Here is a 27,421-nt window from a genome sequence, read left to right as displayed (position 1 = left end):
AAGAAGTCTTTGACAAAAAAGCAATATGTCACTTGCAAATTTTCTTGTTTTAAAGAAAACAATTATGTTCTACAGATATAAATTATGTAAATAAATGTTATTTTACACTAAAAAAATTTAGACAAAAATGAAGAAAACTTGTTATCACCAGCTCCCACAAAAGGAAATGATAAAGAATGTTCTCCAGAAAATAATTTTAGATAAAAGGCTGGAAATCAAGGAAGAAATAAAAGTCCACAAAAACAGGAAATAAGGGAGAGTCAAAAAAATAATACTAATGTCCCACGGAGGTTAAAATATACAAAAGTAAAACACTCAAAAACAATAGCATCTGAGGTAAAAGCTTGAGAATGAAGACTTCTAAGGCCTCTGTATTGTCTGCAAAGAACGTAAAATGCCAACTGACATCAGAATTAAATCAACTGTTTATGTTGTAATCTCTAGAGTAACCAACTAAATGAAGGACAATAGAGGGAAAATGAGATTTTTTTTAATGAGATATAATTTTTCTTAAAAAAATGGCAAGAAAGAAGATAAAGAACATTGAATATGTAGGATAAAGAGAATAAACACAGTAAATGACAGCTTTAAATCCAAACAGGTACAACTATATTAAATATAAATGCTCTAAACACAAAATTAAAACATAATGGTTATCAGATTGATTTTTGCAGATTGAATTTTTTTTAACCTAACTACATGCCCTGTACAAATACACACATAAATCATACGAAAACAGAAAAGTTGGAAGTTAAGTGATGGGAAAGTAAATGCTGTGAAAACATTACTGAAAGAATATAGTATGTCTCTAGTAACACCAGACAAAATTTTCTTTAAAGCAGAAAAGCTTTACCAGAGTTAGGAAGATGGATTCTTTTGTAATGGTACAAAAGATCCATTTCCCAGAAATATATACAATTATAAATCTGTATGCAACTAATAAGATGAACTCAAAAGATATAATGTAAAAACTGGCCAAACTATATTAAAATATAAAAATGAAAAAATTATAAGTAGACATATCCGCAATCAAAAAGAGATTTTCATACAGAGAGAGAACACTAAATGTATAACCATCCCCAAGAAAAACAAACAAGAAAGCACAATAAACAGAAAATACAAAACATTATGTCATGGGTAATTTCAAACTTATCAGCACTCATGATAAATTTTATCTGTATTGAATGCCATGAAAACCTGTGCAGTAGCTTGTAAGGAGACTTTGAGACCTCAAACCACCTTTCATCTTAGGACAAAACCAAACCCTATCTAAGGAATTTACCTGATACAATTAATCAGCTTTATTTCATAGGTATATGTCTTTATTATCAGTATATATTTATTTTTATATTATACATATCAAATTTTGTGCTCTCCAGAGACTACGCATTCTACAAATGTCAATATAATATTGATCATATATGAAAGTCGCAAAAATTCAGTAACAATGCAAAACGGAGTTAAATATATGTCATGATCTCTGATCATAGTGCATAAAATCTCGAAGTTAAAAACAACAAAAGAAGAACTAAAACATAATACATTCACTCGTATGTGGAATATAAAACAGAAAGTAACAAATGGACAAAAACAAAGCCATAGCCACAGACAACAGAATGGTGGCCACCAGGGGGAGAGCGGGTGGCAGGAGGGCAAACTGGGTAACGGGGCGAATATAAGGAAATGGAAGGAAACTACACTTTGGGTGCTGAGCACGCAAAACAGAATACAGATGTAGAATTATAATGTTGTGTACCTGAAATTCATATAGTATCTAGATAATAATATTTTTAAAATAAAATTTATTGGGAGTGACATTGGTTAACACTATATGACGATTTTAAAGCAGCCTCCTACACAACTCTTAGATAAAAGAGTAAATAGCAACTGAAAATATATTCTATTTGGGGAAAAAAAAATCAATTGGACAACTATATAATAAAACTTCTGTAGTTAAACCTGTACTCTGAAAAAAATTCTTAGCTAAGAAATGTTTTTCTTCTTTACTTTCAAATATCAAATGTGAAAATAAGTAAGTTAAGCATTCAACTCAAATAGCTAGAATATTAAGAACAAATTAAGCATAAAGGAATGTAAATATCTTGGAAATAAAGTTGAATATATGAGTACACTAGGACCCGGAAATTCCACATTACCTTGTTTAATCTTTAGCAAAAGATTACAAAACATAGACTATGAAGACTGTTTTTAATAGCAAAGCATGAAAATGAAGCCAGAAACCTGAATAACCCCAAATGTCCATCCACAATAGAAAGACAAATTCCATACATTTGCATATCTTATATTTGCATGTCATAAATTGTATATTGTATTTTTAATATTTTCTGTATTTAGCCTTGGCCAGTGTGGCTCAGTGGACTGAGCACCGTCCTGCAAACCAAGGGGTCACCAGTTTGATTCCCAGTCAGGGCATATGCCTGGGTTGTAGGCCAGGTCCCCAGTTGGGGCTCAGGAGAGACTACCACACATTGATGTTTCTCTCCCTCTAGTTCTCTGTCCCTTCCCCTTTCTCTAAAAATAAATAAATAAAATCTTTAAAATATTTTTTCTGTATTTATATATAAATACATATATTCAAATATTCTTATAAAGAAATGTTATACTTTAAAAAAAACCTACAGTAACATGAGTAAATTTCAAAAGCATAATAAGCAAGATGTGTTGGGAACCTCCCTGCCCGGTTTCAGGAGTTGTAACTACCTCCCATGGCTAAGTGAGCTACCTCTGGAATGTGAGCCACAGGAGGCAAAGCTTGTCTCTGGCAGCAAGTGCTGCTTCTGGTTCTTCCCCTGCGCCCAAAGCATGGTCGATGTCTATGGCAGGTACCACCCCTCAGAGAGGGGCAACCTAGACCCGACATGATCACTTGGGAGGCCATCATGGAAGGGGGCTGCGACAAAGAGGGAGTGATGGACTCTTGCGCCGCCCCCCCCCCGGCTATTCTGACATAGCCCAAGTCCCGATTTCTGTCTGGGAGAAGCGCTTCCTGGCTCTAATCCACTTAAACCCAAAAACCTATGATGGGGAAGGCGGTGCAGCCTTGTGCTGGAAAGGGCGGGTATCCAGGGTAAATCAGGCATAAGAAAGAATATTGAAAAATCCTGTGAAACCTGCTTTGTTTAGAATGCTCATTTAAATAAGGATCCAAGCAAGAAGTTTGTTCCTCAAAGTTTTATGGTTCTTTAGCTATCTGACCCTGACTGAGAATAAGCCCTCATAGTTCTTTGAATGCTATCGATTGTTTGATCCTTACCTGTATTCTTGTGCAAACGAACCCAATAAAAGCCCAATGGGTAGGGGCTCTTGGCCCTTCCCCTTTGAGGGACGGGCCACCTCTCCTCCCCAAGCAGATCATGTCTTGGTAGTTTCGGTTTCATCCGTGGCGGATGGGGGGGGGGGACTTTGCGGGCAAAGTTGCCCCCACAAAGATGCAGAATTCATTCAATTTGATTCCAATTCTAAAAACTTCAAAACCAGGACAAATCAAGCTACATAAATTTTAGTGATCCATTAATAAGTTGTAAAACCATAGAAAAAGTGAAGAAAATTATCAGAAGTTCAGTAGAATAGTTACCTCTTAGAGAGAAAGAGGCATACATAGAGAAAGGAATACACAGAGAACTAAAATGATGTTCCCATTTTTTAAATTATGCAGTTACTAATTCATTCTCATTATTATTAAGTTATACATATACATTATATACATTTGCTTGTATATTACATTTCATAATTAAAAGTAGAAAAAGTAAATAGGTGAAGGAATGAAAATGAGAAATCAGAAACTGATTAAAAGAGAAGAAAACAGTGAAATGAGAAAATAAAGCTAACAGTTGATTTTATTACAAAAAATTCAATATAAGAGAAAAACTGCTTATAACCTTATGAGTAGGAAAACGAGGAAAAGCACGAAGCTACAACCTTAGGAAGAGAATAGCCTCACCAAATATGTGAAAAGACATTTTGAAAATATAAGAGAAATTTATTTGTACTTATTCCAAAAAATGTTAAAATAGGGATACTATGCATTCTGATTAAATATAAATTATCAAAAATTACTCGAGGAAATATGAAAAACTCAACAACCACTGAAAATGCTGTTTTCTCAGAAAAAAAAACCTAGACCCAGAAATATCACAACCAACTAATATCTTTCCAAACACATTCAAAAGAAAGCTTAACTGACATGTTGTATAAACCATTCTGAAAACAGAGAAGATAAAAGCCTAATCAATTACTTTCATATAACCAGCATTATCCTGACATTAAAAATTTGAACTAGCACACACACAAGGAGAAAACAAAACCAACCACGTCTAGAAGTATCAATACTGAAATTCTGAACACACACCGCAGCTGGCCGAATCAGCAATATTAAAATAAAAACTGCATTGTCACAAGTATGCTTGTTTCAAAATGTGGAAAGTTAGCCTCAGGAAATCAATTACTAAATTATACCAAGCGATAAGGAGAAAGATTATACGCTCAACCCAGTCAGTACAAAAGAAAGCACCTAATAAAATGTAACAGCCATTCATTGTTAAATGGAAAAACAGTGAATGAGGTATAGGAACTTTAACAGAAAATATAGTGTCGACCTTTTATAAACAGCCATTGCCTTAATTAATAGTGAAACAAAGGGCATTTTTTTACTTTTTTTTTTTTTACTTATGTTCGAATAGAGTTGTCTCCATTTGCCCACCACCACTTTCCCCTGCCCTACCCACGCCCACCTCCCACTCAATCCCACCCCCGCTTGGCTCCGTCCATGGGTCCCTCACTCATGTTCAATTATGTCCCTTTCCCTTCTTTCCCACATTATTTCCCTCTCCCCTCCCCTCTGGTTATTGTCGGTTTGTTGTCAATTTCAATATCTCTGCTATATTTTGCTTGCCAGTTTGTTTTGTTAATTAGGTTCCACTTATAGGTGAGATCATATGGTGTTTGTCTTTCACTGCCTGGCTTACTTCACTTAGCATAAATACTTTCCAGTTCCATCCATGTTGTTGCAAAGGGTAGGAGCTCCTTCTTTCTTCCTGCTGCGTAATATCCCGTTGTGTAAATGTAGCATAGTTTATTGGTCCATTCATTTACTGATGGGCACCTAAGCTGCTTCCAGCACTTGGCTATTGTAAATTGTGCTGCTATGAACATTGGGATGCATAGGTTCTTTTGAATTAGTGTTTCAGTTTTCTTAGGGTATAAACCCAGCAATAGAACTGCTGGGTCAAGAGGCAATTCCATCTTTAGTTTCTTGAGCTAATTCCATACTGTTTTCCACAGTGGCTGCACCAGTCCGCACTCCCACAAACAGTGAACTAGGGTTCCCTTTTCTCCACAACCCTGCCAGCAATTTTATTAAATCAGAAACAAGATGTAAGAAACAAATACTGGCTATCACACTACTATTTAGTCCTTTCTGAAAATTATGGCTGATAAAATAAGTAGAAAAACATACAAGTGTATAACTAATACAAAAGAGAGATAAGATAATAAAATTTGAGGACGATGTGACCGCCTAAAATTCCAAAAGGAACTAAATGAAATAGATTGGATTTATTACAAATTCAGAAGGTGAATGGTTATACACAAATATACGAGAAAATTACTCTTCTAATGTACAGTAGTCCCTCCTGCCCCATAGACAAGGTTTTGCTTTCTATGGTTTCAGTTACCCACAGTCACCCAAGGTTTAAAACTATTAAATGGAAAATTCTTCCTCACTCCATCTCATCACATGGGCACTGTGTCATCTCGAATCATCACAAGGGGAGGGTGAGGACAGTACAAGGTATTTTGGGAGACCACAGTCACATAACATTTATTACAGCATACTGTTATAATTGTTCTATTTTATTATTAATTAGTGTTCATCTCTTGCTGTGCTTAATTTATAAACATAATTTTATTGTAGGTATGTACAGGGTAGGGCAAAAGTAGGTTCACAGTGTTTCGGATGGAAAAATAATACAATAATTAAGAAATAATCATACAAGAATAAAAATTTTGCATACTCAAAATTGTAAACCTCCTTTTACCCCACCCATATACATGGGGGGAAGCCACAATATATATTGGGTTCAGTACTATTCATGGTTTCAGGCATCCATTGAGAGGTTTTGGAATGTATTCCCCGTGGATAAGGGGGGACTACTGTATAAATAATAACCAATTATACATAAAACCCTATTCACAAGAGCAACACATTAAACCACCTCATTATAAACTTAGGATCTGTATCTAGAAAACTTTACTAACACACTCAAAAGGAAGTTTTAATAAATGAAGAGAAATGTGTTCTTAAATAAGAAGACTCAGAGAGTCCCAAAGAAGTTGGACCCAAGGAGGAACACACTGAGGCACATCATAATTACATTAGCTACAATTAAATATAAGGAGAGAATCTTAGCAACAGAAAAGGAGACAGTTACTTACAAAGGAGTTCCTGTAAGACTATCAGCTGATTTCTCAAAAGAAACCTTGCAGGCAAGAAGGGACTAGAAAGAAGTATTTGCAGTCATGAAAGGCAAGGACTTACATCCAAGATTACTCTATCCAGCAAAGCTATCATTTAGAATGGAAGGGCAGATAAAGTGCTTCTCAGATAAGATCAACTTCACCAAGCCCTTATTTTATGAGATGTTAAAGGGACTTATTTAAGAAAAAGAGATAAAAAATGCAAACAGTAAAAGGACCACAAACACAACTATCAACAACCAAATATACAAAAGCAAAAACAGAAAAGAACTAAGCGAACAACTAGAAGAGAAACAGAATCACAGAAATAGAGATCACATGGAGGGTTATCAGTGGAGACGGGGAGAGGGGAGAATGGGGGAAAAGGTAGTGGGAATAGGAAGCATAAATAGTAGGTACAAAATAGACAGGGGGAGGTTAAGAATAGTATGGGAAATGGAGAAGCCAAAGAACCTATACGTGTGACCCATGGATATGAACTAAGGTGGGGGAGTGATGGTGGGAGGAGGGGTACAGGAAAGAGGTAAATAAAGGGGAGAAAAAAATGGGACAACTATAATAACATAGTCAATAAAATGTATTTTTAAAAAGGGTGAAAAAAAGAACACTCAAATTACAAAGATGTTGACTTTTCCCAAAGTGATTCGTAAATCTAGTGCAATTAAAAGAAGAGTCTCGTTTGAATTTCAGTTTGAAACTTAATCAACAGAAATAATGAAAAGTACTTTGAGAAAAGAATTATGAAAGTGAACTCAAATTATCAAATAAAATACTTGCTAAAAGAACAATAAACAAAACTATGGAAGAGACTAGAATGTCCATAAACAAATTCATACTACTATATGTAATAATCTCATCAATGATAAGTATGATATTTAAAGTCAGAGGGAAAATAATTATTCAATAAATAGGGTGAACGACAGATTAACATTGGCAGTGAACATATATCCCTACTTCACACCATACAGCAAAATAAATTACAACTATATTAAATGTGCACTTAAATGTACAAAAACTGTGCCATAAAAGATTAAAGATCCATGGTTAGATTCCCTGGCAAAAGGAAGCCCTTCTTTCTTCTTCAAGGAAAGAAAGTAGATGAAGGCGGGAAGTGAAGGGGGGGAAATGGGACAACCGTAATAGCATCATCAATAAAATATATTTTTTAAAAAAGGAAAGTAGAAAGAAGGAAGGAGGGGAATAGACAAGATAAATGAGAAGGAATTACGTATATATTTAACCTGATACAAAATGTAAGTACTCTCCATATTTAAAAAAAAAAAACAGACAAAATTCACAACTAACCAGAAAATTATTTTTGTTAGTGTATGCTATAGACAAGGATTAAACTCATTAGCAGGTTTTCACATCTTTATATATCAATAAGAAATGAAAATGCCTCTCAAGTTACTACCAGTAGTGCGGAGAGCCTAGTGAAATAAATACTCCAGTCATCGCTGGCAATGTCTCTTCCAGGTGGCAAGCAAATCCTTTCTGGAGAGTAATTTGGCAGTATTAACAGAAGTCTTTATAAAGGGCATACTCACTAATATTCCACATGTAGAAATTTATCATGAGGAAATACAAACAACATATACAAAGATTTCTAAAGATAGTTGTACCGCCATTTAAAATACTGAAAATTTCTGCCCTGACCAGTGTGGCTCAGTTGGTTGAAGCATAGTCCCATAACTGAAAGAAAGGTAGTGGGTTCAATTCCCAGTGATGCCTTGACTGCAGGTTCAATTCCAAGTTCAGGCGGATACAATCCCTGGTCCCAGTGTGTGGGAGGCAACCAATGGATGTTTCTCACACATTGAGGTTAATCTCCCCCTTGCTTTCTCCCTTCCTCCCTTTCTAAAAGCTATGAAATAATGTACTAGGTAAAGATGAAAAAGATATTTTAAAAATACTGAAAATTTCCAAATGAACTAAGAAAATAATCTACATAACAAGGTGATAAATTATATGGTACAGCATATTGTCATAGGCACTACTAAATAAAGGAAGACATAAAATGTCATTAAAAAGTGTTGCAGCATATTTTGTATAGTATGGTCATAATTTTGCATTAAATAGTTATTACATATGGATTTAGATATCCATTACATAAGCAGAAAAAGAGTTAAGATGGCTATACTCTATGTTAACAGTGGATAATACTAAATAATAGAACTGTTTTTTTTCTTTTTTTTCTATTTTTTAAAATTTCAACACAGAGTACATATTTGCTTCATAATTTGACTTTTTAAATGTCCCAAGAAAACGTATAATAGGGATAAGAAACTACATTGAGACAGTTGAGAAGAAGACACCAGAGCACCTGTTACTGAAGCTGGTTTCAAACCTACGGACCCAAGCTTACTCTAATCTGAGGACCTGAAAACAATCTTGCAAAGAAAGTTGTAGAATGACTGGCATATTTTTAATCCTGAAAAATAAGAATTGCATGGACAACAGAGATACACACCCTTTTTTCCTATTCTATAAACTGCTAAGTAATGTTCCGTGAATTCTTGGTAAAAATCCTAAAACGGATTTTTGTGAAAATCAGTTTATAGATCTCTATGAATGTATGGAATGATTTATCGATAATGACATGGAGCCGCTGCAACAAGCAAGGTCTTCAAACCCATCTCACCTCCTCCTTTAATAGGATTCACGCGGTTGTACACAAGGGAAATGATACAGATACACAATGTCCTAAAAGCAACAAGGCATTTGACAAAATTTTCCTTATCTTTTAGAGTAAGACTGAAAAATGTTTTGAACACAAGGGTAGTGTCCACAAAAAAAAGAGTAAATGAAGACCTCCAAAAATTCTGTCCTCCATAATAAGAAAACTTGCAAAAATGATCAGAATCAACTTTTTCAGAACTCTGGACATTAACCAAACTCTTAAGCAACCCAAGGGGTATTTATTCAAGAAATATCTTAATCTTAGTAAGAACAGTGAACTTTATGATGTTTTAACTTGCCTATTTCATGCCTGGTACTCACTTATCCAAACATTTCTCTACTTTATCTATATTAAAGCCCAGAAATTTAAAACACACACACACATACACAAACAGGAGATAATATCCAATCACATTTTCAAAATAATTTCAATAGGCTAAAAAAATTGGCAAGGTGCAATTTCAACAGAAATGATTGTAATACACATACTTAGGTTGGAAAACTGAAAAGAAAAGAATGTGCTAGAACGAGATCTAGATCCACTGCTGGGAATTGTTTGTGGAAAAAGAAATCTAGGAAGTTTTAATTGACTTCAAGATTCACATCACACAACCAAATACAAAATGGCTTTGTAAAAATGCCCCTACAGTTCAATTCATCAAGGAGATACAATGATTATAAACATATGTGCACCTAACAACACAGACCCAAAATATAAGAGATGGAAAAAAGAAGGCTTACAACTGTGAGTATGCAAAATAGTTTATTCTTGTATTTTTATTTATTATTAAATTATTTTCCATACAAACAACTGTAAGCCTACTTTTTCCCACCCATGTACATGAAGCAAATTGATAGAATGGGAGAAACATACAATTCTGTAATAGCTGGAGTCTTTTAATATCCCACACTTAATAAGGAATAGAACACACAGATCAAATAAAGGAACAGATGACTTGCAGAACATTATAAACCAATTACACCAAACATACATATAACAGAGTCTTCAACAATAGCAGAATATATATTCTTCTCAAGTGCACATGGCACATTCTCTAGGACAGACCACATGCCAAGCCATAAAACAAGTTTTAATATATTTTAATAGATTTAAATGACACAAAGTACTTTTTCTGACCACAATGGAATAAAGTTAGAAATCAATAACAGAAGAAAACTTGGAAATATCACAAATACATAAAAATTAAATAGCACTCTCTTAAACAACCAGTCAAAGAAAAATCAAAAGGGAAATGAGAAAATATTTGTAAACAAATTGAAACAAAAGCAAACATATCAAAATTTATGACATGCAATGACAACAGTGCTCAGAGAAAAAATTATAGCTACAAACACCTACATTAAAAAAGAATAAAGACTACGAATCACTAGCCTAATTATATACCTTAAGGAACTAGAAAAAGAAGAGGAAACTAAGCCCAAAGCTAGAACAGGGAAGGAAATAATAGAGAGGAGAGTGGAGACAAACCAAATAGAGAATAAAAACAACAGGGAAAATCAACAAAATCCAAAGGTGGTTCTTTGAAAAGATTTTAAAAATTGCCAAAGCTTAAGCTAGATCAAGAAAAAAAGAGAGAAGACTTAAATTGCTAAATCAGAAGTTAAAGAATAGGCATTACTATACACCTTATAGAAATAAAAAAGAATTATGAGAGAATGCTATAAATAAATAGCATTGTTCATATGGGTAATCCAGTTTGTTGGATACCTACCTACATGACGCAGTGAATAACCTAAGTGAAATGGAAAAATTCCTAGAAACAAATGAACCACCAAAACTGCCTCAAAAATAAATAGAAAATCTATACAAACCTACAACAGCTAAGGAGACTGAGTCAGTAATCAAAAACATCCAAACAAACGAAAGGCCAGGACCTTTTGTTTGTTTGGATGTTTGTTTGTTTGAAGTCATCAGCAGATGACTTCACTGCTAAATTCTACCAAATATCTAAAGAAGAATCAACACCAAAACTTCCAAAAATTGAAGAGGAAGACCTACTTCCTAATTCATTTTATAATGCCAATGTTACCCCGATACCAAAACCAGGCAAGACACACACACACACACACACACACACACACAAACTAGGTCAACGTCTCTCATATATACAGCTTTAAAATATCCTCATCAACATACCAACAAAACAAATCCAACATCATATTAAAAGGATCATACACCATTACCAAGTGGGATTGATACCAGGAATGCAAAGGTGGTTCAACATATGAAAACCAATAGATGTAATACACTAGATTAATAAAAACAAGGAAAAAATGCACGATCATATTAACTGACACAGAAAAGGCATTTGACAATATCCAACACCCTTTCATAATTAAAAAAATCCATAAAACCGGGCACTCAACATGATAAGGAATATTTATGAAAAATCCACAGCCAACATAATGTTCAATAGTTAAAGGCTGAAAGCTCTTCTCCTAGATCAAGAACAAGACTACAATACCTACCTTCTCCACTTCTATTTAACATACTACTGGAGTTCTACCCTAAATATGACCTCAAAACCAAAGGCAATGAAAAAATAGATCCTGCATTAAAGTTTCAATTTTTGTATATCAAAGAACATTGTCAAGAGAGTGAAAAGACAACACATAGAATGTGAGAAAATATTTTCAAATCACGTATGTGATAAGAGTTTAATATCCAGAATATATACAGATCTCCTACAACCCAACAACAGAAAGACAAATGACCCAATTTAAAAATGAACAAAACACATGAATAAATATTTCTTCAAAGAAGATATAATCAATGGTAATATGCACATGAAAAGATGCCCAACATCATAAACAAGTATTAGTGAAGATGTGAATAAACTGGAATCCTCCAAACATTGCTGGTGAGAATGTAAGATGGTACAGATGTTGTGAAAAACAGTTGGACGGTGTCTCAAAAAGTCAAACATAGAACTGTAATATAACCCAGCAATTCCACTCTTGGGTATATACCCAAAAGAACAGAAAATAGGGACTCAACCCTAGCTGGTGTGGTTCAGTGGGTTAAGTGCTGGCCTGTGAACCAAAGGGTCACCAGTTCTATTCCCAATCGGGGCACATGCCTGGGTTGGGAGACAAGTCCCCAGTAGGAGATGCATGAGAGGCAACCACACATTGATGTTTCTCTCCCTCTCCTTCCCCTCCCTTCCCTTCTGTCTAAAAATCAATCGATCAATCAATAAAAAGAAAATAGGGACTCAAACAGATACTTGAAAGCCAAGTTCATAGCAGCATTATTCACACTAGCCAAAAGATGCCCATCAACAGATGAATAGATAAATGACATGTGATGTGCATACATATTAGAGAATACTATCCAGGCATAAAAGAAAATGAAATTCTGACTACATGCCACAACATGAATAAACCTTAAAAACGCTATGGTAAGTAAAAACCAAAATCCAGATAGAAAAAGCCATATATTGTATGATTCTATTTATATGGAATATCCAAAAAATGCAAAGCCATAAAACTAAAAGTGGCTTAGTAGATGCCGTGAGATGGGGAAGTGAGGACCGACCGGGGGTGCGCATGGACCTTCCCCCTGGTGTGATGGGAATGTCCTGGAATAAGGCAGCGGCGAAGGTTGCGCAACACGGTGAAAATACTAACTGCCCCCGACCTGTATGCTTTAAAATGGTTCAAATGGAGAAGTTCATGTTATATGTATTTCAGCACAATAAAAAGCAGCAAAAGTATATGAATGTAAGTAAAACTTTGAGATAAAACAGCTAATACAACTTTTACTACACTTGTTCTATTTTTATTTATATTTTTGTTCCTTCAATTCATTTTTTTGTTGTTCTTTTTCTAACTTTTTGAGATGAATATGAGGGGTTTTTTTGTTTTTAATGTATTATTCATTGCAAATATCCTTCAAACCACCAATTTACCAATTGCACATAAGTTCCAAGACTATTGTTTTTATTCATGTTATTTTTACAATATTCTGCAATTTAGATTCTGGTTTTTCCTGAGACTAAATTAATAAAAAGTCCAGTGTCCAAATTACAAGAAGTGGACTTTGCTGATAAACCAAGAACACTTCTAGGTAACACATTTAAAGTAGGGCACTAAACAGAGTTGAAATATCCATGAGAGCACAACCAGGAGGGTGGAGGATTGGGAAACATATCAGGTAAGAGCAGGAAAAAACATAGGGATGCTTACTCTGGAGGAGACAACAGTCCCAATTTCCAGTGGCCCAGAACTTTCTGGAATACCTGAAAGACTTCCACAAGCACTTCATGCCATAGGGACTGGACATACATCACTGACCTGGCCGTGGTCCTGCCTTCAAGAAGACAGTCCGTAAATGGCTACAAAAGTAACTGAATGACCACAAGCACCAAGGCTGTGAAAGACGAGCTCAGAATTCTCAGAGAACAGATAACAGGAAGGTCTACCCCGGTCGGGGGTCCAGGGAAGGCCTCTTTGGCGAATCAACTTTAAAGCTGAGAAGTGAGGGGAGAGCGGACCAGGCAGCACCAGGGGCTCTCAGACAATGAGAAACAGCATGAGTAAAGGTCCTGAGGCAACGGGCATTTGAAGGAACTGAAAAGAGGCAGCGGGTATGGTACACAGAGAAGAAAGGGGAGAGTGGTCCTAGTGAGCCAGGAAAGGCAGGCAGGTGTTAGATCTTCGTAAGTGTTTGGGACATTTGTCCAAAAGCAATGGGAGGCCAATGAAGACTTTGGAGAAAGTGACCTGTATAGAATTACCTTTTCAATCAACCACTTTAGTTATGGAATGAGACAGAGGGTAGCAAAGAGGAAATGTTGAGGAGTCCGGTTAAGAAGCTACTGTGCAGGGTGGAGGGGAATGAAGGGGGGGAATAGAACAACTGTAACAGCATAATCAATAAAAAAATAAAAAATAAAAAATAAATAAAAAGAAGCTACTGTTTCTTCCAAAGGGGTAAAGGAATAGCATGGGCTCCGATGGCAGCAGGGAAATGGAGCTACCTAGGAAATGAAGGTGACAGATCTCGGTGACTGAACTCATCACGCTAACCAATGTAAGCGTAAATTTCCCAAGAAGGCAGATTTTGACTCACAAAGACTTTTTCAACAGCTAGCACCCTATGCCAAAATAAAAGAGACTGCCCTTCAAGATGAAGCACCCTATCTGCTTGGAAAGTGTTCTAGAAGGTAGGGGATCATATGTGAAGGGTGTGTGTGCTGGATGCGGAATTAGACTGGGTGACACCTAAGATACTCCAACTTGTAAACCTCTTTGCTAAAACCAATATAAATGTCAGGCCATCTGGACAACTCAATGTAAAACACCTAGGAAAGAAAGAAATCATATGTGTTTATGTATGTATAGGAATTATCACCTATCTCTGCTTTCCTCTCTATTCAAGCCGAGTTTCTTACAGAAAAAAATGCACTGATAAATTACCATTAGTAGTTTACGGGTTGCCATGCTGATGGTGACAAAATAGTATATCTCATTCTGGTTCTTTGTATTTCTTTAAGTAGTGGTATAAATACTTGCACTTACTTGTACATTCTATCTTAATTGTGATACCTATCAATAATGTATATACTCTGGAAATATTTTTTAAGCCAAGTGAACAGACCCATATGATAGCATATGGGACCATCTGCCTCACCAATGGAAGCCTAGCTTTTTTGAAGACAAATCCATATAAGGCACCACTGTCCACCAGGTGCCGAACTGTACGTACAGTATATGGTAGTAAAGAAAGACATTATCCTGCCAATTTCAACCACGAAGGGACACATGCACCACTGCCAACCAAAAGGGGTAGGGGGATCACATGGGAAAAATAAACTGACGCTCAGAAGTATGCTGAAATGATAGGACTGAGCAAGAAATGTTACCAACTGCCCTCAAAAACAGCGTTCTCCTAAACACTAAAGCCTGAGTAAAGGTCAGCAAACCCCAAGACCCCTGAAAGTGGTTCCTCCACCGTAATTCCTAGCGGGTGGCGCCATCACTATTTCTGAAGCAGTGTGCCTTAAAGCAGTGCTGACACACGCGTGCTCAGACGGATTCAAAGGCAGGGCTGCCCATCCCAGGCAGCCATTCACTGGCACTCCTTCACACGCCAACCCGCGGGCTGGCCTGCGGGACCCTCGCTTGAGCACTGTGGCACACACAACTGCGTCTGCCCGTGCTGGGCCAGGGAGCAGCAGGAAGATTCTCTCGTAAGTGGTTGTTAGTGGTGGCAGGTTTGGGTTGGTTTGGTGTGATCTGGTTTGGTTTGATTGCCCTGCCTTGCCATCTCAGGGCATTCTTCATTCTAACTGATCCTGGAGTCTAAAAGAAGAGATGAAGGAAATGTGTGTTTCATGGTTAAAACCTGACACAGGTCCTTCTCTCCCATTTAAAAGTCAGGTTGGAAGAACCTAGAACTCGCAGAAAGCCCGACATTGCGTTTTATGCCATATAAGGAGACAAGGCAGTCATTACCATACACTATACACCACGTCTAGAATGCCCACCAACCGCCACCTCCTGAACCTTGAGTAGTTTTTAATCACAGTGGGATGCATTGTGCCATAAAACGCGTTTGCTTGTGCATTTTTGTGTGAGGAGACATGAATAGGCCTGAATTTTTTAAGACCACTGTGGACCTACAACATTGCTAAAACCAGTGCATGTACGAGAAGTTCGAGTGTATGTCCGGACATGGCAGGAAAAGCTGTATGATGAGGTCCACTCACGAAGAAAAGGGTTGACCTGGCTGTCCCTTTCAACACACTGAACACTCCAATGTGGTCAAAACGCGCTCTATAACTACACGTGGGTGTTAGGTTTTTCAAATGACACATTCTGAACAATGGTTTAAAAGACACTGTGGCTGCAGCCCCAGTACCCAGCGTAGATCCAGGCACATAGTTGACGAACAATGAATATTGACTGATGGAGTAGTGAGCAAATGATTATTTTTAAATAAAATCAAATCCAGCATTTGTATAAAATCCATGGTTTGTTAGTAAGACCTGTTCAGACATATTTTTTAAATATTTTATTTATTTATTTATAGAGAAAGGGGAAGGGAGAAATAGAGGGAGAAAAATATCAATTGGTGGCCTCTCGCACACCCCCAATTATGGACCTGGCCTGGAACCCAGGCGTGTGCCCTGATCAGGAACCGAACTGGTGACCTTTCGGTCTGTGGGATGGTGACCTTTCAGTCTGTAGGTCAACGCCCAACCCACTGAGCCACACCAGTCAGAGCCAGTGATAATTTTTAAAACCCTGGACTAGAAAAGAAACGAAAATCAAAGAGGAACACTCCCTCATCCAGAACCTGAGAATGTGGTGGTGACCTTTGGCAGGGAAATTCCTGGAGTGGCAGAGTGTGGCCCAGAGCCCCAGGCCCAGAGATGTGTCCTTAGAGTCTCCACGCTGCCACTCCTCTGAGTCATTTATAAAGCAACATGGTGAAGGGTCAATGTGTGGATTCTGGGAGAGACGGTGTGATGGGGTCGAGATGGAAGAAATGGGAGCAGAGCAGTATCCTGTACACTAAGAGAAAGCAGGGCATGAAACAGCACACTAGTGACCCTCCAAGGCTTCCCAGGAACCTGTCACTTTGTAAGGCTCAGACAACTGGTGGGCTTTCACTGGAATGATGTGGCTTCTGGAAGCAGCAGCTTCTACCCACTTGGTAAGAATAGCTGGGCAGTGACAGAAAGAAGGGATAAGAATGGGTGGGTTGGGACGGAGTGGAGCTACGCTTCATCGTTCACTCAAGTACCAGAGCCAAAGGCTGCCTGAAGGCAGGGGTGAATTCCAGACCCAGGAGAGGGCTGCCCTAGAGGTCCAGCACCACCTGTGCCTGCCACCCCAAGTTTGGCTCCACCGGAACCACCCCAGTGTGCACGAAGGCCGGGTGGGGTCCTCGGAGCTCTAGGCTTGCCCCTCTTCACACATGCATACAGAGGATGATGATGGCTTCTCACAAGTAAGGCATTTACTGAAGAAGTAAGGAACAGACTCATTCAGGAGGCTTTCAAAAATAGAGATCTCTGTTTTACAGCAGAGGTCATCAAGGCTCAAAAGAATAGTCTGGCCACATGATGTTATCAAATGGTGGAGTGTGGACAGGAATCCTGACTGTTTCTAGCAGGATTCATTCAGAGAAGCAGAACCACTAGAATGTATACATTAATTTATTGCCAGGAATTGGCCGACAGGGTTGTGGGGTTGGCTAGGCTAGTCAGAAGCTCAGAGGACAGCTCGTTAGGAAAGGCAAGCTGGAAGTCTTCCAGGCTGAAGCTGCTGTCCACACATGGAACTTCTTCCGGGAAACCTCAGCTTCACTCTCAGGGCTTTTCCAGTGGTTGAATCAAGTCCACCAAAATAATATAGGATAATCTCCCACAGAGTCAACTTATTACGGACTTTAATCTCATCTACACAATATCTTTACAAGGACACCTAGATTAGTGTTTGCCTGAACAGCTGAGGACAGAAGCCAACCAAGCTGACACATAAAACTGACAATCACAGTCATTCACCAGTAGTGTTCCATCCACTCTACCTATCCTCTCAGAAAGCTAACATGGCAAAACCTGAATAAAGAACTAACTGTATCTCCTAGTCCTCCAACTCAGCAAGATCTTTTCCTTGAATGAATTCTATTTTAGAAGCTTCTGTATGCCGACATTATACACATTCTACTTTTTTTCTCTAGGTATAATCACTGAAGATACCAGACCCTACTTTCATAGGTCAGTGAGAGAGGGATTTGTAGGGTTTATGAAAAGTTACTTCTTCTAAGAACGTAAGTCCAATGACCCAGAGTCTATGCCACAATATTTTATTATCCACGTCATCCAAAGTAGCAGAGCATGTGTAGAAGCGGGAGAATGGAGATGACTGACCCATTCCCCCACCCCTGGGTAACACATTCTCACTCTCCTCACTATCGCGCCCAAGATTCGGAAGTGTCACCCACATAAGGAGTCTCTACACCACACTCCCCACCCTCCCTCCACTCATCGTTACACTGCAGTCAAGTCCTCCCCCACCTGCCAATGTATGGAATAGATGTTCCCTGGGGTTACCAATGACTTCTGGTTATGAAATCCAAAGGATGCTGGTTGTTGACCTTACCTTTTTTTTAAAGATTTTATTTATTTATTTTTAGAGAGAGGGGAAGGGAAGGAGAAAGAGAGGGAGAGAAACACCAATGTGTGGTTGCCTCTCACATGCCCCCTACTGGGGACCTGGCCCACAACCCAGGCATGTGCCCTGACTGAGAATCAAACCAGCGACCCTTTGGTTCACAGGCTGGTGCTCAGTCCACTGAGCCACACCAGCTAGGGCCATACCTTCTTTCTTGAAATGCAGTTTTCCACTGTCTTCCTTAACAACAAACCCTTTTTTCCTCCTACCTCTCTTGCTAGTTCTTGTAAATCTGATCTTTCTCTTCTTCCATCCCCTAAATGTCCATTTTCTCCAGTACTCCATTACTGGACCCTCCTCATGTTTACACACTATCATTTGGCTTTAATTACAATCTATATACTACAATCTATATACAAATGATTCCCAATCTCTATTTCCATGCCAAATACTGCTTCTAAGCTTCAGACTCGCATGACCTACCATTACGGACATTTGCACCCAGATGCCTCAGACACTCTCTGAATTCATGATCCTTTCCACTGCCCCAAGTGCCTTCAAGCCATGCTTCTTCTAGGTTCTCTATCTCCATAACTGGTCCCACTTCATGAACTAAAACAGAAGGCAATCCCTACATACCATCAATAAGGTTTTATTAGATAGAAGAGGGGGGGGGGAATATGCAGCTGTAAATCACTTTTCTGGCCTCCTTTGCAGCTAGATGACCACATAATTAGATTCAGGCCAATGAGCTGAAAGCAGGACTGCACAGAACTTCTAGACAGCTATTTATAGAAGACGATTCAATTTTTGCTCTTCCCTCCTTCCTGCCTTTTCCTTCCTCTTATAAAAAGGATGGTTAGGTCTATATGGCCATTTTGAACCAGAAGACACAGAAGACTCAGCTACCTTGAGAACTTCACAGACTATCATACCAACCTTGAACTGCCTAACTCCATGTGTATTTCACATGAGAAAACAAACTTTGTTTAAGCCACTGTATATTTTCTATTATATGCATCCAAACATAATCCTGACAGTTATACCAAATTGTGCTGATTCCTTTTAAATCTTTCAATTCTATCCATGTCTCTCCATCCCCACTACCACTCCCCTAGTTCAAGCCACCAACACTGCTTGTTTCAGCCACTGAAACAGCCTATTAACTAGTCACCCTGCTTCTAGTCTTCCTCCAACCTAATCCACTGTCCATTCCTGATGCGCAATCTCAGATTATGTATCAATAGTGTTAAAAATGTGCACATTCTTCAAACTGGTAATTATACTTCTAAGAGTTCACACTGAGAAAAATAATAAGATGTGTGCGTACAAATAATAATGTTCACAGAGGTCAGCAACAGCAATATTTATAATGGTTTACAAATGGAAACAATCTAGATGCCCAACAAGAGGGGATTACAGACAAAATGGTGCATCTATTCAAGTGAAAATTAACCTGTTATTAAAAATTATGATGTAGAATAATATTTCAATATATAAAATGTTCACTTTATTTATTCAAAATGGATTATAAAACGGTATGTACTGTACTCTGTCTCGATTTGGTTTTTTAAATTACATAAATGTGTACAGAATACTATTTTACCTTTACTTTGTATCTATACCAAGAAAGCTAACATTTTAATTAATTCAGCTATCACATTAGGATTTATTGAACACCAATAGCAATAGTTATTTTAGGTATTATCATTTTTATTTTTTACTTATGCTTATATTTTTAAAGATGCAACAATTAACAAATTGCTTTCAGAAACATAAAAGATAATAAATATTCTCAATAGGTCTTGCAAATCTGATCATGCTCATTTCCTAATTTAAACTTCTCAACAGCCATTGTCTCTTCTGGGAAACCGCTCATTCCCCCCCCAGACTTGATGCCCCCTGCTTCTGGAATACCCCATCTCCCCCTGTACTAACACGCTTTCCACAGCACTCACTGTAAGTTGCCTTTCTTAACTGTATCTTCCACTAAAACCATAGGCCCACTGAGAGTACAATGTCATCATTTCTCCAGTGCTTGGCATCTATGTGGTGTTCTGTTGATGGGAAATAAATGATGATGGTGCTGTGAATTCAACCACATCTATACCCCTCTTCACCATGCAAGAGCTGCAGAACAACTCCTATCTTTGGAATATAAATGCATGCCTCCAAAACCTAAGATCTTCAACAATTACAATGCCTAAACCATTCCTTATCAATTGGTCAGGCTGCAAGGAACTATATCCAAATTCTTTGCAAGGGAGGTTTAAGCCTCTGAAGGAATAATCTTACGCAGTAACGAATGACTTCACACAAAAGTCTACTTAAAAATAAGCTGATGTCTACCCAGAGGGAGTAATTTAAAATAATTTTTAAAAGGTGGGAGAATTATACATCCACTCAGTTTTCATCAGGTGCCTACTATGTGCCAAGAAATTGATTTGACTCAACTGACATATTCTCTTTGAAGATATTTGCCTCTTTGAAAACTGGTACAGAGATGTCACTGACTGTCCCAATGCGTCACGTGTTTCTTTGGCAGAAATTATCTCAGACGTGGTTGGTAAATAGGGGAATGATGTCAGTCTAAGAAGTAAGCTGTGTTGATTCTTATGTGATTTCTCCTAGTTTGCTGATATTCTGATGCAATCATAGTAAAGCGTTCTCACCAGGACAGAGAAACAGTGATGTATGAAGACCTCAGAATGAAGCTGGAAATGCAAGCAAGTGCCTTCTTTTAATGTTCGTAGTAACTAATTCTAGCTTCAGGAACCACTGTGCTTTCTACTATGCTAGCCCGCCTGGAGAAGCTGCAAATTACAGGTAAAGAAACTACACAGACAGTATTACGGGTGATCACTTCATAAGGTATGTAAATATCTAATCACTCTGTTGTACGCCTGACACTATAATAATATATTGCATGTCAACTACAGTTGAAAAATAATTGTTAAAAAAAACACCTATAGGAATAAATGAAGAAAGCTACAGCCTGGTCCAGATTTAGTTTTGATGACAATGGTCTTTATTAGATGCAAATGCCCTCTGCCCTCTGCAGGGAGAGGAAGGACTCACGAGCCTGACCGAGGCTTAAGGGACTGATCTGACCTGTTAAGAGCAAACACCAGCCAGGTGGAGATTTAACCAAACTGTATTTTTATTAGATTTCTTTTTGGTTTTGATTCTGGTTACAAAGTTCCACACATTTTCAGCTTCAACCCTTTTTTCGCATAGCCCTGTTATTGTTTAGTGCATGATTCTGCAAAACGCAAGGTGTTTGTGCATGTGTGTGTGTGTGTGTGTGTAGCGCTATAGTAAAAATGCCTATGTCATCACAATAACAGAGGAGGTTTTTAACCAAAGTAAATTTCTTTCAACAAAACTAAAATTATCCTATTATTATTGTTATTTATTTTATTTGGAATTAAGTGAAAGCAGTATTTTCTAATATTATATATACCTATATATTATGTATACACACACAAACATACACATAATCACACACATATACATTAAATAAATACTGATGCATGTATCACTCCCAAAAAAGACACATGGCATATTTCATCCTTTTAAGGTAGAATTAAGTATAAGTAAATAAACGTTAACAAGCAGAAAGAACTATCACTGTCAAGTCCATCTCTATAAATTGGCCACTGCTGACTTTTTCTCTAGACATACAGCATTCCCTTTGAACATTTTTGTCAAGTGCAGACCTCCTCCTCCACAATGTCAGCTACAAGGGAGGGGGTGTAGAATACCACCAACACCCACATGGAAAGCTACATGGGTGAAGCTTAGATGCATTGGATCCTTCTAGTGAATAACAGTGTGGTTCTCTGCAAAGGGTCTCACTCACTTCCTTCCAAAGGGAATTTGACAGCCACCCCCACACACGGTGTTAACACCACTAAGAGAACAGAGAGTAACACCACAAGGATAACAAAGGTCACCCAATGTACTTTACAAATACTTAATTCAGTCTTCTGTTCATTGATTCAGTCAACAAGTGCCTGAATGTGCAAGGAGCTAGGGACACAGAGATGAACAAGACAAGAGAACGGGGTTTATTATTCCAATGACTAGGTTTCCCTGACACCCAGACATCTTAACAAATGACTGACTAGAATTTTAGAGGTGCAAACTCTAGGGCTTCCTGGAGCCAGAGAAGTAACATAAGAGTGAGGGAGAATGAAGTACAGGGAGAGTGATGAACTAGAGATCACATGCTCCATCTAAAGGTACTCAAATCCATCTTCCTTATTTACTTTTCAGGTAAAATAAAGCAAAATACATGGACAGCCAAGACCTGGCTCACAGACCACCACCTTAGGTGCCTATGTTTAACAGACTGTAGACCAGAGCACCTGGATAAGGAATTTCATTTTCCATCCAGATAGATATTGACTCTAAGAAGGTCAACCAATACTTAAGATCACTTTTCTAATACACCAAATGATGAGAACTCTGCTATAGGAAAAACGAGATGGAACAATCTATCAACATTAAAAAATCTGGAAACCGAGCTTGATTCCCTATTTCCTCATTATGACTGAAGAGTGCCATTACATAAACAAAGTTTTCATTTTCTGGCCTACAATCCGCTGTTTGGGGAAGGTTTACGCTTTACAATTTAGGTGTGTGAAATATCGAAGAGGAGATGACGAATCTCTATAATCCAAATCGCATCTTCACCAGAAAGGGTCAGAACAGTGTCAGGAGATACACAGGTGAAATATGTCAATTACAGATGTATAGTTCTTAGCCCACTCACAATGTGTTTTCTTGATCAGAGTTAAAAGAAGCCATTTTATAAACACTTAAATATATGTTTAATTAATGTAATACCAATATTGAGAATTAGATAATTTTCTTCTTTTTTTTCTTTCAAGGTCAATTAATGTACTGAATATTCCAAGTGTTATCCTTAAAACAACACCCTATTTTTTACACACACAACAATTTTACTAATATGCTAATGTGCAGTTAGCACTTCTTAATTGCTTTTTAAAGCTAAATTTGGACAACAATTTAAATTCCTCAATATATGTTATGCATCGTAGGCTATAAAAATGTTGACATTGGTTATATTCTCATAATTCAATTTAGCCCTTTAAGTAATGACTATGCAAATAACCAGCCACGGGAAAATTATTTTACATCTAGCACAATTACCTACTATCACAGAGGTAATTACTGTTATTGTCCTGTTTATTGAACTTCAATAAGAACTCTTGAGGTACTAGGATAGTTCCAAGGCCAGTGTGAAAATGCCCCTTTACCAGATTCATCTAGCAACTATAATCACCAATGTTAAGGAGAATAGTTTCAGATGAACATTAAACAAGAAATTATCCCCTAAACAGATAAATATTGACAGCTTCCTAAAACGTCCTCTTAACACCTTCATGATGCAATGTTTCACCCCGGCATGGTCAGCAGCTCTAAGATGACTCAATAACAATGGGTAGAAAAATCCACGTTCCCAACACAGTGAGTTTTGGCCCTGAATAATATCTACGTTTGGCCAATGCCCTAATAGAGCTAGTTATTCTTTGAAAAGCTCAACCAAACCTCCCATTTTACTGTGCTTCAGCTTTTGGTTTCAGAAATTCCTTTGCAATCTTGAAACAGACCAAAGTGTTTCCTGGGTAACCCACTGGCCAAAAATCTGACAGCGTTCTTCACCAGGTTTCTACCCAACTTCGTCTTCCTGATTAGCAACAGGGATGAGGAAGGCAGTAGGGTAGAGAAGCAGTCAACTTGCATCACTCTTTCATGAGTACCAAGATCACCCATCCATCCCACCTGAGCCCGCTCACTGGTGGCCCATGACTGGGCTTTCACCAAGTCCTGAATCATCGAAAAGACCCTGGTGGCACAGGAAGCCAAGGTGCCAACTTGAGTGTTCTCCATTTCTCTCACTGACTAGCCAGCAAATCCACCATCTTGAAAAAGCCCAGCAACCCAGAGGACCCAGAGAAAAATGTTCATGGCAGGTGAATCACCCCTGAGTCCCTCACTCACAAGGCTACCTTTTAGAATTTTACCAACAATTTTTTCCAAAAGCCTTGACACTAGTGTTAATGTATTTACGTTCAGGGAGTCAAAGTCCAGGCTGACTGAGGATACTGGTTTCTTGGAGGATCGGCAGGCCTGCTGGTTGAAGATGTCTGCTCTCTCAGATGCCTTATCCTGAACCTTCTCTTGGGGGGCCAACACCTCTTTGGAGGCATTCTCCCCAGGGAGTGGGGATTGTTTCTTGTTTGGTCCACTTATAGGGAATCCAAACGCACTAAGTTGTGTCCAGAGCTAGCTAAAACGTAGTTCCCCAAAGGCCGTGACTATTTCTCTATTTCAAAGATGCCAGACTAATATATACCTTGACCACTTCTGAGAGGCTTTCAAGATATCCGATGCAGGCCGCTCACCACCTGTGTGTACCTAGGGGCAGGTATCCACTGAAGGTGACAGTGTGTTGGGAGCATGGCTCACATCCCATGTCCTCTAGCAACGTGTTACCACCCACCTCTGACTTCCATGTTCTCTTCCTTCCACCAGGGGCCATCTGCAGCGCCCCCTTTCGCCCCCAGTGAGCATGACACCCCAAGGACCGCCCCCCACCACGCAACTGGTAGGGTTTCCGAGCTGGGGTCTGGGGCAGCAGGTGGGGGGAGGGGGCGGTGGTCTGGTGGCCCCGGGGAGCGGTTTGACGGGTGTCTCTCGACCCCCCACTATGCCGCCCCCTTCGCAACACCCCCACAGGACCCCGCCTCGACCGGGCTGGGCTCCGCTCCCATCGTCGGCCCCACTCCTCTCCCGCGTTCCCCGGCCACGCACCTCCCGCCCCGCACCCTCGCCGACAGCCTCGCGGCCCCCAGCATTCCTGGCACGTCCGGCACCGACTTTTACCTGTACTTTCTGCACTCAAGGCGGCTCGTCGGGCGAGAAACACCTCCCCGGGACCGCTACCTCCCCCGCCCCGGCTCCGCCCGGCTTCCTCCTTCCCCTCCAAGGCCGCAAAGTAGATGGAGTAAGAGAGAGTGTGTGCGAGAGAAAGAGAAAGAGGGAGCGGGCGCGGGCGCCGCGGGAGGGCGGGCGGGAGGGAGGCGCGCCCGGCCCCCGCCGCCCTCCGGCCGCCGCCGCTGCCGCCGCGGGCTCGGCAACTCCCGCTCGCGCCCGGCCCCGGCCCCGGCCCGGTCCCAGCCGCCCGGCTGCCGCCCTCCGCCCGCCGCCCGCGGGCTGGGGCCGGCCCGAGCCCACGCGTCCCCGTACCTCGTAAAGGTCCCCAGAAGCCATGCCAGGCTGCGGAACTTGGCTCGCCGGGTGTGCGCGTCTGCTCGCTCGCGCCCTCCGTGCGTGTGCGCGAGGGGGCCAGGGTGCGCGTGTGTGTGCGCGCGTGTGTGTGTGAGTGTGTGTGTGGTGTGTTGAGTAAACTGTGTTTTTGCAGAATGACAGGCTTGGGGGCTGCCTATGCGCAGAATCAGAGCGGGCGGCGGCGGAGCTGGCGTAACCGGCAGCGGCGGCGGCGGCGGCGGCACTAGCGCGGGCAGCAGCGACGGCCGCGCAGCGCGCCCGGATGGCACCGACGCGGCCCGAGTGCCGCGGCCCCCGCGACCCGGCGGTGGTGGCTGCAGCGGGCAACGGCTCGCCCCGGCGCCGCCTGCAGGAAGCCGCCCCGCGCCCGCCGCCTGCCCGGACGCCGCTGCCACTGGGCGAGTCCCCGCCCCCCGGGAGCCCGGCCCGGCCCCCGGGGCGGGGGGGGGGGGGGTTGGCGGAGGCGATTGCCCAGCCGCGCCCCGGGGGACCGGTCCGGGAGTAAGGGAGCTCTTGGGTCCGTCCCGCCACCCCCGGCCGGCTCTGAAGGCAGCTGGCGGGGTCCCGGGGGGTAGCGGGCCAGGTGCCCGTGGGGCGCACCCGGGCCCAGGCTACGAGGGGGCGGCCGGGGAGACAGGTAGAGGGCTACGGTGACACATCGCAAGGAAGGGGCCCAAGCTGGGCTCAGCGGGTCTCAGGTTCTCACCTCTTCCCCCCACCCCAGTGATAGAGTGGGCGCCGCGCTACGAGACCTGACTCCCCGGGGCTGCACAGCCCCACCCTGGCTGCAGAACCCCTCCCAGACTGGTTTGTTAGATGTGGAAGCCGCAGGAAGGAGGAAAGAAATAGTCCATCCAGAGACTCCAAGGAGGACCAGGACAGCACCTCATAAACCCTAGAGAAAGTCTTTAGAGCCAGGGTTGGCCTTCCCTCAACAACCCCTCACCTCAAAATTCATTCACTCATCCGTTATTAAACAAACATTTACCAAAGTCTACCCAAACTACACAGTGTTCCTGAAAAGGCACGACTGGGACCCTGCCCACAAGGCACTTTGATTCCAAAAGGAGAGACTAGCCACAGCACGTGAGGAATCAGTCGTTCAACAAAAAGGAGTTCCTAATACGCGCCAGCTTCAGAGCTTCAGGGACTGGAAAAGGTCCCTAAAATCCGAACTCCTTCAGTCACATCTTTCTACTAATATGGATTTCTGGTCACCCTTCTGTTTAAAGGCTTCTCTCCATAAAAGATATAGTTAACTCAGAACCTGGGAAGGCAAGCTCTTCTGAAATGGGAAGAAAGTTCTTCCTCAACCCAGACCAAAAAATGACCAGTTGGTGACTTTCTCCAGAGATGTTATGGATCTTAATTACATCATCCCTCCATCATTTCCTATTTGTGATACTTTGGACAAGTCATTTTACCCATCTGAGCCTTGATTTCCTCATCTCTAAATTGGAGATAGTGATAAACACCCAAGATGTTGTGAGAATTAAATAGAGGACCTAGGTATATATGAAGTGAAGCATACTAGCAGATCTCAGTATAAAGGTTATTTGTGTCTGCATTTGGACCCTGGATTGCCCTTGTGGAGAGCAAGAAGGGAAACGGGAATGTATGGCAAAGGGGAAAGGCTTAATTCAATTCAGAGGCTGTCAAGATTTTAAAAATCACCAAATTTTTCAATTCAAAAAATCTGCAGAATCTGGACCACAAAGTTTTCACGTCTGGCACATTCTAGGGCACAGGAGTTTGCATATGCTGTTCCCTCTGCCTAGAA

The 27,421-nt window shown here is 40.3% G+C and overlaps 1 protein-coding gene across 1 annotated transcript in view; it reads right to left on the bottom strand.

Annotated features, from left to right (window-relative positions):
* Window positions 1-25,971, bottom strand: part of CDYL2 (chromodomain Y like 2) — a 171,160-nt gene extending 145,189 nt beyond the window's left edge. Inside the window, exon 1 of the mRNA XM_037145184.2 lies at window positions 25,600-25,971. Within this exon, the coding sequence (XP_037001079.1) occupies window positions 25,600-25,623 (24 nt within the window). The 5' untranslated portion in view covers window positions 25,624-25,971. The remainder of the gene's footprint in view (window positions 1-25,599) is intronic.
* Window positions 25,972-27,421: the final 1,450 nt, after the last annotated feature.

This window comes from Artibeus jamaicensis, unplaced genomic scaffold (assembly GCF_021234435.1).
Source record: "Artibeus jamaicensis isolate MK-2021 breed Jamaican fruit bat unplaced genomic scaffold, CSHL_Jam_final contig_464, whole genome shotgun sequence".
NCBI classification, from domain to species: Eukaryota; Metazoa; Chordata; class Mammalia; order Chiroptera; family Phyllostomidae; genus Artibeus; species Artibeus jamaicensis.
The sequence above is the reverse complement of the archived record's forward strand: the minus strand, read 5'-3'. Positions and strand labels throughout refer to the sequence as shown.